This window comes from Phyllostomus discolor, chromosome 12 (assembly GCF_004126475.2).
Source record: "Phyllostomus discolor isolate MPI-MPIP mPhyDis1 chromosome 12, mPhyDis1.pri.v3, whole genome shotgun sequence".
NCBI classification, from domain to species: domain Eukaryota; kingdom Metazoa; phylum Chordata; class Mammalia; order Chiroptera; family Phyllostomidae; genus Phyllostomus; species Phyllostomus discolor.
Window position 1 is genome coordinate 25,763,914 of NC_040914.2, and position 12,645 is coordinate 25,776,558.

The 12,645-nt window shown below is 56.5% G+C and overlaps 1 protein-coding gene across 1 annotated transcript; it reads right to left on the reverse strand.

The window, feature by feature from the left end:
- Positions 1-96: 96 nt before the first annotated feature.
- On the reverse strand, positions 97-10,891 carry PTPRH (protein tyrosine phosphatase receptor type H). Its single transcript, XM_036013527.1, has 18 exons — positions 10,568-10,891; positions 9,814-9,847; positions 9,406-9,672; positions 8,871-9,137; positions 8,336-8,602; positions 7,798-8,067; positions 6,828-7,127; positions 6,240-6,506; positions 4,780-4,861; positions 4,419-4,451; positions 4,085-4,175; positions 3,643-3,733; positions 3,340-3,416; positions 3,119-3,253; positions 2,681-2,803; positions 2,321-2,481; positions 797-932; positions 97-672 (listed from the first exon to the last, which is right to left on the reverse strand). The coding sequence occupies exons 1-18, from the start codon at positions 10,652-10,654 to the stop codon at positions 553-555; spliced, it is 2,808 nt and encodes a 935-aa protein (XP_035869420.1). The 5' UTR covers positions 10,655-10,891; the 3' UTR covers positions 97-552.
- Between the last annotated feature and the right edge of the window lie 1,754 nt (positions 10,892-12,645).

The following is a 12,645-nucleotide window of genomic DNA, read 5'->3' on the forward strand; positions in this document are numbered from 1 at the left end:
TAGGACTTTTGCCTCAGTATTTAAACATCCCATCCCCGCCATCCACCTCTACCCCAAGAGTATTTGTAGACCCAGAAATCCAAAGGCACAAGTATCTCTGCAGAAAATAGTGATTTAATAAATTACAGGATAGAGGAAAACTATACAGGCAGTGGGTGCAGCGAGACATGAGATCCTGGAAGATTTGGTTTCTGGAGTAAAACATGGGGAGGTTTCTGTCTAACTTGCTCCTTGGGCAGCCAGAATCCCAGAGCCTTATTCCTTCCTTTCTCAGAATCCAGCTTGTTTCCATGAGACCCTGCAGCCGAGCCATTGGCCTCTCCTCTAAGAACTAGGGCATCTTAGCCCCCATGCCTCCCCTCCTCCAAGGAACCAGGACCCCAGCTCCCACCTGACCTCTCTCCCTCAGGGCTGCCAGCCCTCCTCCCGGCCCAGGAGACTGGAAGCCTAGTCCTCTGCTCTCCTGGGGGTCCAGGAATCGGGGCTGCAGCCTGCATCCAGAGCTTGAGTCTAGCTGGGCTGGGGTCACAGTGCCCTTCAGCTCAGCTTCCCCTAGTGGGCTGCCTCATTCTCAAACATCAGGTTCTCATAGATGGCCCCGTTCTGGGCTGGCGCTGGGGACGACTGCTGGAGGAATCGAAGGATGCACTGGTGCAGGAACACGTACTGGGCCTGGGGAGCGTGGACAGGGACGGGCAGGTGAGGGGAGCCCTTAGAGCCTTGGCCTGCTCTCCCTGGGGACCCCACCACCACCTATCGCCACCCACTCCCTCAGGTGACCAAGGACCCCAGTCACCTCGGTCTGCACCATCAGGGGCCGGCTTTCCCGCATCTTCCTCACGTAGCTGAAGGGCCCCACGGCACCCTCACACTCCAGCTGCCGCAGCAGGACGTCCAGGGCAATGAGTGTGCCCGTGCGGCCCACACCAGCGCTAGGAAGGGACGGGAAGTGTTCAGATCGTGGGAGGGGGTTTTGAGACACATGGCAAGGATCAGTTTTTGGAGCATCCAGAGACAGGTAGTATTTGAGTGAGACACGGTTCTGGGGAAACACAACATAAGTTCGGGGGGGACCTACCGAAGGGGAAAGTAATGACATAGGACTCTGTGTGGCGTTCTTTCCACCCGCCAGGCCCACGTCACAGGTGGGGAACTGGGGGCTGAGCCAGGTGAAGTCATCTGGCCCAGGTCACTCAGCTAGTAAGTGACAGAGCTGAGGTTCACACATGGGAAGAGGCACTTCCAAAATGATAATTAAATGAAAATAACTCCCCCCCAGGGATGTAAAGACAACACGGGGAATATAGTCAATAATATCGTAATAACGATGTATGGTGCATGGTGGGTACTTGAAACATAGGGGGACCCCTTGGTAAAGTACAAGATTATCAGATCAACATGCTGTGCACCTGAATCTATATTTTAAAAAATGTTGAATGTCAACTGTAGCTGAAAGATAAAATTTCAAAATGTCTGAACATTTTTTTTTAAATTAAACCTAAAATTCACCTTTTTAATGGAAACAATTGCGTGGCATTAACGACATTTCCCATGTTGTGCAATCACGACCTCTGTTTAGTCTCCAAACACTCATCTCCCCCAAAGGAGGCCCCAGGTCCATTAACCACTCCCTCCTCACTCCCTCTCCCTCCAGCTCCTGGCAACCAGCAGCCTGTTTTCTGGTGGATCGCCCTGTTCTGGGTGCTTCACGTAAACAGAATCTTCCACTGTGACCTTCTGAGTCTGTGTCCCTTCACTCAGCCTACTGTCTCTGAGGTTCACCTCGCCATCGCATGAATCAGTGTGTCATGCCTTTTTATGGCATGACCCTTCTGCATTTGGGGGCAGGGAAGCACAGTGTGCTGCAGCACCTCCAGAGGGCGCTCTCCCAGGCCAGGGCAGATGTTAGGACACCTTTTGGTGGTTAAGAGAGGTTAAGAGCCCCCCTGCAAAGGCTGATTGTCCCTCTGAAGCACGCCCCTCCCTCATCCTCCTCCAACTGGCATTCAGTGAAATCTTACTTGGGGGGCGTCATCATCAACGGGAACTCGGGAACTCGATGGAGGGCTGAGGCCAGCACAGGAGGCCAGTGAGGAGTTTCCAATGCTCTTCAAAGCCTGTGGCGGCTTGTCCCTTCTGTCCTTCACCCCTCCTCCTTCCTCCTCCTCCTCCTCGCTCTGCCTCGCTGCCCTGTCACCTCCGCCTCCTCCACCTTCTCTCCTCTGTCTCCTCTCCAGGGTCCCTTGGACCCAGATAATCCCGTTGTGTGAGTCCCTAGTGGGGTCTCTCTCTCACACAAACAGGGTTGGGAGGTCCTCACCTGCAGTGCACAATGGGGGGGCCTCCCCCGGGATTCTGGTCCAGCCACCGCCTGAGCATCTTCCAGAAGGCCAGCAAGGGGTCTGGGGTGTGGGGGACACCGTGATCTGGCCAGGCCATGTAGTGGAATTGTCTCACGGACAGAGTCTTCTGCTCCTGTGTCTAGATGGAGGGTGGGTTGGGGGAGGGAGACCTCTCAGAACGGGGGATGAGGGGGTTGGATTCTGACTGGCAGGCCCACTCTCCCTGGGGCCCACTGTGGTCCCCTGGGGGAGTGACAGCAGATCAGCCTTCCTGGAGTGTCCTGGGGAGGGGACTGTCCATAACGTCCCACGGAGCTGGCAGGGTGGGGGGGACATACATGGCGCAGCTTCAGCTTTCGGACTGTCCAGTTCTCCATCTCCTCCTCCCCCTCCAGGGTCACTTGCAGGTGCCCGTGGGTGCAGGGCTCAGCGTCGAGAGGCCAATAATGCTCGCACTTCACCTGGGGGAGGACGCAGGGTCAGCGAGCGGGAGGCCCAGGGCGCCTGCCCCGAGGCATCTCTGTGCACTGGCCCTCGTAGTCAGGGCCTAGGGAGGGCTGGTGCAGATCCACCCTGGCCAGGGTTGCTGGGGTCAGCCTCACCCCACAGGTGCACAATGGATGGATGGAGGGTGATGCAGGAGGTTGGGGTCCTCTGGGAGGGAATTCATGCGGTTGGGTCAGGGCAACATTGAGATCAGTGTCGCAGGTGGGGTTGGGGGATGGAGCTCAGGGGTTGATCAGTCCCCTGGACCCCGGAAGAAAGGTTCCTCTCACCCGGCCGAACTCCACGCAGTTGGTGAGCATGACCAGGGTGTGGCTTTTCTGCTCCCACACCATGCGCCAGAAGTCACCCACCGTCTGGGGTAAGGGACCCTGGGTGGCAATGAACTCCCGGGGGCTCCAGAGACCCTGATGGAGGGAAGCAGTCACTTCCTGATGCCCTGAGGCCGCCTCGGGCTCCCTGGGCAGCCTCCCAGGCCCCAGCCCCCACCTACCGGCAAGAAGCTGGCATTGATGTAGTCGGAGCCTGGCTCCCCGGTCAGGGACTTCAGGGGCACCCGGGACCAGTCGTCTAGGGGAAGAGGCCAGCATTGCAGAGCCGAGCGGGGGTGGGGGGAACAGAAGTCACATTGGGGAGCAGGCAAACACTGGGAGCTCTGGGAGGGGTGAGGACCTCCGCTGGGAGGACTGGGCCTGGAGCAGGAGCCCCTGCTTCACAGGGGGTAAGGGACAGACCAGGGGTGAGGTGCTGACCAAGTCCCGCCGGGGGACAAAGTCAGCAGAAGCTGAAGACTCACAGGGCAGCACGTTTCTGTAGCGGTTCTTGGCGCAGTTCTCAGGAGCTGAGGCCACCGTCTGAGGCTGGCCTTGGCTCTCCAGGGCCAGACGCTGGGGGTGGGGGCAGGGATGTCAGGATTCTGCCACCTCCCCTGAAGGACGGCCCAGCTGTTCCCCTCACTTTGTTCAGAGCCCCCCATTTACCCCTGGCGCCCTAGAGATCCGAGTCCCCCGTAGAAAAGGAATGTGTGTGCTGCCACACCTGTGGGGCATTTGGGGTGATCTGAGTGGTACAGAGGCTAGAGGCGCAGGCTAGAGATGGGGGTGTCAGGGGAGAAAACCTGCACCTGTCATGCTGTGAGATTCCACTGACTCGAAAACACAGCCACCCCTGAGAATGTCCACTCCGCCCCTGGTTCTCACCTGACCTGGTCCCCTTCTGCCCCTCTCTCCTCACCCCACCTGGTACTCCTCAGCAAAGCCGCAGTTGCTGTCCTTCTCATTTTTCTTGACGTGGTCAGCAAAGGCACCCGCCGGGATGTCCTCTGGAAAGCTAGGGTGTGGGAGGCAAAGATTTTAACCTCCTTTAATCTTATGCTCTTGGGATAAAAAAAAAAGGTGTTTTATGGTGCTTTGCATCCCCCAGAACTTACGGGGCAGGAAGTTTAGGCCCTCAGAGATGGGTGTGTCTGGGGTGGTCACTGATCCTGCCCTCTGACCCATGCCGTGACCCTCAAATGCCCCTTGATGTAACCCCACAGTGATGCTTTTGGATGCCCCCCAAATGGCTGCTCACCTGGATGCTGAGTCCTTCCGGCTCTTTCTACGCCTGGGGAAAAGGGGGTTGAGATGAAAGGCTCAGGGAGTGAGGCTGGAACCAGAGGCCATGCCCACCCCCCTGGCCCCCACCTCCAGGTGGAAGGTCAGTCCTGGGCTGAGTCCCACCTCCTCCTTTTTAAAGACGTTATTCATTTATTTTTAGAGAGGGGGAGGGAGGGAGAAAGAGAGGGAGAGACGTCAATGCATGGTTGCCTCTCACACGCCCCCTACTGGGGACCTGGCCCACAACTCAAGTATGTGCCCTGATTGGGAATCGAACCCACCACCCTTTGTTTGCAGGCCGGCACTGGGTCCACTGAGTCACACCAGCCAGGGCTCACCTCTTCCTCAGGAAGAAAATCAGCAGGCACACCAGCACGAGGAACAGAAGGACACCAACGATGGACCCGGCAATGACCCCTGGGGGCAGGAGGCGTGGGGAGTGGTTAGGGCCCAGGCCCTATCTCCCCATGTCTACTCTGTCCTATCTCTGTCCTTACCCCACCGACTGCGATCAGAGGGCCCCCAGGGGCGATGCTGGTGTAGGGAAGGGAGAGGAGAAACCTTTCTCTCAATCTCTCACTGCCCCAGGAGCCTGGTCCAAACGCATCATTTTCTCCGGTGACCCGGCTGCTAGAATGACAGACCCTGGCTGTACTTAGACCACCTGTTCTCAGTAAAGGCGACTCTGCCTTGCTGGTGACATCGGGTACTGTCCAGAGACATTTTAGCTTGTCACAACTGGGGTGCTGGTGCCACAGTGCATAGGACAGCCCCCCACCACAGAGGGATCCCACTCCCACATTAGTAGTGCCCAGGTTGGGAACCCACTCCCCGGGGTGGACATCATCGGTGGGTCTCTCCAGAACTAAGGCTCATTATCTGAGACATCTCGTTTGCTAGGGGCATGAGTCCCTTGCAACGGGGCCCATAGAGGCTGGTGGTACCCAACTTCTCCCAGGATCCATCCTTAGACGCCTGGTCTTAGGGTAGACTCAAGCACACGGCCCACCTCCATCAGTCATGGCTGCCCTCGGCTACAATTTCTTTTTTCTTTTCTTTTCTCTTTCTTTCTTTTCTTTCTTTTCTTTTCTTTTCTTTTCTTTTCTTTCCTTTCCTTTCCTTTCCTTTCCTTTCCTTTCCCTTTCCTTCCTTCCTTCCTTCCTTCCTTCCTTCCTTCCTTCCTTCCTTCCTTCCTTTCTTTTCTCTTTTTGTCTTTTTTAAAAGACAAAAAATGCTGGTGCTGAATTACATTACAAAAAATTCTGGTGCTGAATTACATTTCAGCACCAGACTGTGAACCAAAAGGGTCACTGGTTCAATTCCCAGTCAGGGCACATGGCTGAGTTGTGGGCCAGGTCCCCAGTAGGGGGTGCTCAAGAGACAACCACACATTCATGTTTCTCTCCTTTTCTTTCTCCCTCTTTTCTCCTCTCTCTAAAAATAAATAATGTTTTATGGGACAATGCACCCACCAACTGAGCCACTCAGCCAGGGCGAGAAGATGCCTTTTCTTTGTAAAGTGAATAACATATTCTAAAGTCAAGACTGATGATGGCTGCACGCTACCGTGTATACACTAAAAGCCATTGGAATGTGTACTTTAAATGAGTAAATTGTATGTCATGGGACTCATATCTTGATAAAACTGTTTGAGAGAGAGCAGAACACAAAACACAAACAAGCAAACAAAAAGGACCCCACGGGTGGGTAAGACTCCCTCACAACAGGGCCCTGATGGGGGGAGTGGGGGAGTCTACAGAGACTGTCCCTGCTTGTCCCCTGGGGCTCTGCTCACCGGCACTCTGGGTGTAGCAGGTCATGGCGGCAGGTGGGGCCCGCATTCCAGCCCAGACGGTGGTGACGGTGGCCGGGTAGGACCGGGCAGGCTGCAGACCCGACACTGACACACCCCTTTCGCAGGAGGATCTGTCCTGGGAGCTCTGCTGCCCGCCCACCTGCAGCTCAAAGGCCTCAAAGCCTCCCAGGGGGCAGGACCAGGTCAGGAGGACCCCATAGCCCCCCGAGGTGCCAACGCAGGAGGTGATGGTGACAGGGTTCGGGTCTGGGTGGAGGGGACAAGAGGAGTCAGTCGGTATGTGCCATCCAAGGTGGTTTTCTATCCCTCCCCCACCTTGCCACCAGCGATGCCAATTCTGCAACAAGCCCATCCATTGCTTCCTCAAACCAAAATACTTCTTCATCCCTCCTTTTCTCTTCCCTAAATGGACTAAAAACTACAACTCCCATGAGACCTCTGAACCTCTGTATCACTGTAGCTGTCAGTCATGGCCCCATGGCCTGATGGGAATTGTAGTCCACTCACTTGTCTGCAATGTTGAACCTAAAGCCCTTCACCAGGTAAAAGAAAGAAGCCCCATCTCACCTGTGGATGCACTAAGGCTCTGTGCGGAACTGGCTACATCGCTTCTCTCTGCCCACACGCTGAAGTTGTACAGAGTCCCGGGTTCCAGGCCCTGCACCTCATATGAAGTCTCGTTGGTCCTGCCTGTCTGGTAGGCTCGATATCCTTGGGGATCTTGGTCCCTCTGGGGAAGACCCGCACTGGCCCACTGGACCACGTACATGTAGAGGTAAAAGCGGGGGTCAGGGGGGGCCTCCCACCGCAGGGTGATGGAGTTGTTGGTCTGAGTTTCCTTCTGCAGAGCTGTGACCTCACTGGGAGCTGAGAATAGAGAGAGACACACATGCAAGGGGCTGGATCCTTGAGGACCCTCTGACCCGAGCCTGCTTCCCTGCCCTTCCCTGCAAAGCTGGGGTGCCCCGGTCATTGAATAAGTCTACTCCCTATGGAGCAGGGACCACAGGAATGAGGAGGGTACAGGGGTGCCGAGGTCCTCCCTGTACCTGGGTCTGCAGCCCTGGGTCCCACCCACCACCTTTCTCCACAGGCAGCCTGAGGCAGGGTCCCTTGTCACTTCCAGACACGTCAAGTTTCTAGACCGAGCTGTTGACTTCCGTCTTCTCGGCCCAAATGGCCAAAGCCTAAAGGTTCCTGGTTCGGTCCATGAACATGAACCTCGTCCCTGGGGCACATGGCTCCTCTCACACTCGGAACCTTCCCTGTGCATGCTGGGAGGTGGGCTGTGTTGGTTCGGCTAATGCACCAGGACAAGGTATGGACAACTGTCTAGCTTTATCCCCAGAGACAGACCTTCACATGGGAACACCCTGGTTGCTGAGGACAGGTCCCCCCTTGGGAAGCATACCTATAAGCACAAGGTCTGAGGAGGCTGGAGAGGGGTCACCAAGTGCAATTCCTCTCCCCAACACCCCCCATCACCCCCCCTCACCTGTCCCAGTCTTGCTGCCCCCAGAACTAGACTGTGCCTCACCAGTGGCCCCAGTGAGAGTCTCAATGTCACTGTGGACCCCATTCCTCTCCGCCCAGACGGTGAAGGTGAACAGGCTCCCAGACTCCACGACCTTCAGCGTGAACCCGGTCTCTGTGGCACTAAGGTTCACAGCACCAGTCCTGTTCTCCTGGATCCATGACACCCAGTAGGTGTAGGTCTGAGGGTTTGGGCCATCGGGGGCCTCCCAGCGCAGGCTGATGGAGCTGTTGGTCTGACCCTCCACCCTCAGGTTTCTGACGGGGTTGGGGGCTGAGACATTGGAAAGAAGGATCAGTGTGAGCAGGGAGCAGACGGCAGAGGACACCCACTGGGCATTGCTATCTCTCCACATTCCCAGGCCAGTTCCCTCTGCAGCCCTGGTTGCTAAGCAGAGACCCCGTAGTGTTATGGCCTGCAAGGTCCCTGTCTGGCCCAATGATGCCTGAGGACACGCTGGCCACCATTCGCTGACACCTCCCCCGGAAAAATCTCAGCCGCCCCCTACCACTCCCGGGGGACAAAACTGTGAGCTTCTGACCTGTGGATGCCAGGAGGGTCACTGGAGAGCTGGAGACTCCATTCTTCTCCGCCCACACGGAAAACTCATATGAGGATGCCGCTTGAAGTCCCTCCACTGTGTGACTGGTGTCTGTAGTGTTTCGGGTCTCATTTTTGTCACCGTCTCCAGGCCACTGCACCCAGTAGGTATAGTTCTGAGGGTTTGGTTCATCGGGGGCCTCCCAGTGCAGGCTGATGGAGTTGTTGGTCTGACCCTTCACCCTCAGGTTCCTGACGTGGTTGGGGGCTGTGAAGTTAGGAAAAAGGATCCATTTCAGTGGGGAGTGACTGAGAGAGGACACTCAGTGGGCATTTCTAAACCCTTCAGTTCCCAGGCCAGCTCCCTCCACAGCCCTGGTTGCTAAGCAGAGACCCCGTAGTGTTATGGCCTGCAAGGTCCCTGTCTGGCCCAATGATGCCTGAGGACACACTGGCCACCGTTCGCTGACACCTCCCCCGGAAAAATCTCAGCCGCCCCCTACCACTCCCGGGGGACAAAACTGTGAGCTTCTGACCTGTGGATGCCAGGAGGGTCACTGGAGAGCTGGAGACTCCATTCTTCTCCGCCCACACGGAAAACTCATATGAGGATGCCGCTTGAAGTCCCTCCACTGTGTGACTGGTGTCTGTAGTGTTTCGGGTCTCATTTTTGTCACCGTCTCCAGGCCACTGCACCCAGTAGGTATAGTTCTGAGGGTTTGGTTCATCGGGGGCCTCCCAGTGCAGGCTGATGGAGTTGTTGGTCTGACCCTCCACCCTCAGGTTCCTGACGTGGTTGGGGGCTGTGAAGTTAGGAAAAAGGATCTATTTCAGTGGGGAGTGACTGAGAGGGGACACTCAGTGGGCATTTCTAAACCCTTCAGTTCCCAGGCCAGCTCCCTCCGCAGCCCTGGTTGCTAAGCAGAGAACCCGTGGTGTTATGGCCTGCAAGGTCCCTGTCTGGCCCAATGATGCCTGAGGACACACTGGCCACCGTTCGCTGACACCTCCCCCGGAAAAATCTCAGCCGCCCCCTACCACTCCCGGGGGACAAAACTGTGAGCTTCTGACCTGTGGATGCCAGGAGGGTCACTGGAGAGCTGGAGACTCCATTCTTCTCCGCCCACACGGAAAACTCATATGAGGATGCCGCTTGAAGTCCCTCCACTGTGTGACTGGTGTCTGTAGTGTTTCGGGTCTCATTTTTGTCACTGTCTCCAGGCCACTGCACCCAGTAGGTATAGTTCTGAGGGTTTGGTTCATCGGGGGCCTCCCAGCGCAGGCTGATGGAGTTGTTGGTCTGACCCTCCACCCTCAGGTTCCTGACAGAGTTGGGGTCTGAGAAGTGGGAAAGAGAGTCTGCATCAGCAGGGCAGCCCCCACTCTGCGCCCAGCTCCCATCAGCCCCTGGCTGGATCTTCGCCCCCTTCCACAGAGAACCCCAGGAGGACCATGCAGGACTCAGCAGGGGTCACTCACCAGCTGCCTGGGCCCCTGACCAGCTGCACAGGCCCTGGGGAGAGCCCAGAGGTGAAAGTCAGAGCCTGGGCCCCATCCCCTGGCCCAGGTGAGACTGTGGGGCTGGGCGGGGCAGCCTCCCAGCCACGGCCCCACCCAGCCCCTGCTGCAGGTGTCTCCTCCCCCTGGCCGAGCTCTGACAAAGGTCAGCCCCACAGCCTGCTGTCTTCTCTGGGTGTGTCTGTGGCAGGCACGGGATTTCAGGGACCCCAGCGGGGTGGCTCCACAGGATTAAGCCGGGAGATAAACTGAATGGTTTCACTTCCCAAAAAGTATGGTCTGGGAAGACTAGAAGCAGAAAAGTAAGTGACATGTGCCTGGTTAAAAAAATAACCATAACATACAAAATAAAAGTAATCTGGGAATGGGGAAGAGACTGAGGCTAGGGACTGGAGGCCACTAGGTCTGACAGAGGAGGCGAAAGGCCTGGACCACGGAGTCTGAGGGAGGAGGGGCTGGGGCCCAGGGCTGCTGGGTCTCAGTAACAAAAATTTACTCTCAACCCAGACACCCACGTCTAAGAGCCCAGGGACAGGACTCCCCAACAGTCTCCCCCAACCAAGACACCTGCTTACTTCTCCTGGGAAGTGGCCGCCCTGACTCCCTCAGGACCTGGGTTCAGGGGCTCGCGCCCCTTCCATCCCTCAGACGCAAACCCAGCCATGGCCCCTCCTGCCCTGCCTGAGACCCCAGGCAGCCAGCTGGGGATACTCACCAGCAGCAGCAGCAGCAGGCTCCCCCAGGCCCCGAGGCCCCCACCGGACCCTGTCATGCCTGTAGACACTCTGAGGGACCCAGGCATTCCCGTCCCGGCCCTTCCACCTGCTGGACTTTAAATGCCAGCATTTCCCCTTTCCCGGGTGACACGGACTGAGAGGCCACAGGTCAGGGCGGAGGAGGAAGTGGAGGCTCCAGGGAGATTTCCCATCCCCGCCCCGTTCCTCTGCCTGGCTCACGGCCTCTGGACTGTCCTCTGCACAGAGAAAAACACGGGGTCAGGGCAGTGCTTCCCCACAGGTGTGTGAACACACAACACAGGTACCAGCCAGTGTCCCGGCCTTCCTGCAGCCGCACAGAGAAGTTCATCTCTTTTGTACGCACCCCTGATGGCTCAAACACCAGGATCTTTGCACATGTCATTCCGGCAAGTTCTTTCTCCATCATCAGCCAAGGCCTACGGCCTCTTCCAATTTTAGCTGACCCCAGGTACTTGACCACTCCCTGCCGCATGAGCTAACCTAAGTGAACACCTCACCACAATCCTCGGAATATTGCACAAGGCCTTTTGTTGGAGGGTAGAGACAAGTCTAATGCTCTCTGCTGCAGTGACACCTGGGCCTGGAGAGTGGCTCGGGACACAACGCTGAGTCTGAATGTGATTCTTTTCGTCACAGTACGGGAGTCCGCCATCTGCGATCCGGTCTCGAGTTCCAATCTGTTCCCATCTCCCCTGACTGCCTGCTGGTGAACCAAGCCCAAACTCTCGGATGTCACCAATCACTGGGTGTCCATGCCAGCCACACGGTGGGGAGCCAGGGTTGGGGGACCCCGGGGAAGAACGGAGCTGCCCCCCGCAGCCCCCTCACATGGCGTGAGGATGCAGGGACCCTGGCTCCCTTCCCTCACGGACTCAAGCAAGAAATGCAGCAGAACTCAGGGACCCAATGCAAGGGAGCTTCCGGGGGCCTCACAGACCCCCAGCGCGGTTCCCAAAGCTGCCACCACAGTCAGAGGTCCTTGGCCAAACCATGGTTGCTTGTCTCCTGATGTCATCAGCAAAACACTCAGCCAGGATGTCCTTGGAAGACCCTGATATGGATAGACTTCACTGGGCAGGAGGGAGGACATGGGGATTTTTTCTCCTGGGCCACCCAAGAGCAGACCTGCCTGCCCCGCCAGCCGGCGCTGAGTAACAAAAGGGGACTTCCTCTAAGCCCGATCATGATGCTTAACTACATCCTCACTACGGATGGGAGGGGCACGCAACCGGAAGCCAGTCTCTGCATCTTACCTCTCACCACCCCCTGAACCCTGCCACCCACCCACACCCCCGGCCCTGGACGAGCACTCTTCTACGTGTCTTCTGACTCACCTATCCTGGACATCCCCTATAAACAGAGTCCTACACCAAAGGTCTTTTGAAACCGGCATCTTTCACTCACAGTAAGGTTTTTGTTTTTATTTTTTAAAAGGTTATTTTTATTTTCAGAGAGAGGGGAAGGGAGGGAGAGAAATGTCAATGTGTGATTGCCTTTTGAGCGCCTCCTACTGGGGACCTAGCCTGCAACCCAGGCATGTTCCCTGACCGGGAATTGAACTGGCAACCCTTTGGTTTGCAGGCTGGCACTCAATCCACTGAGCCACACCAGCCAGGGCAGGTTTTTATTTTTTATTATTATTTTTTATCCTCACCTGAGGACATGCTTATTGAGTTTAGAGAAAGGGGAAGGAACGGAGAGATGAAACGCCTGTTGGTTGCCTTCTCATACGCGCTTGGACCATGATCTGAACCCACAACCCAGGCACGTGTCCTGACTCAGAATCAAACCGGTCACCTTTCAATTGTGTGAGACAACGCTCCAACCCACTAAGCCACACCGGCCAGGGCATTCATGGCAAGGGTTTCAAAGTTGGTGCCTTTGTAGCCTGGAACAGAACTTTATTCCCATTTATAACCAAGTCACATTTCACAGGCCCATGTTTTTAAGGGGCCGTGACTGACAGGAGGCGGCGGCTGCTTGGCAGGACCTGGTGAAGCCAAGGGCTGCCAAACACTACCAGACCACCAGAGGC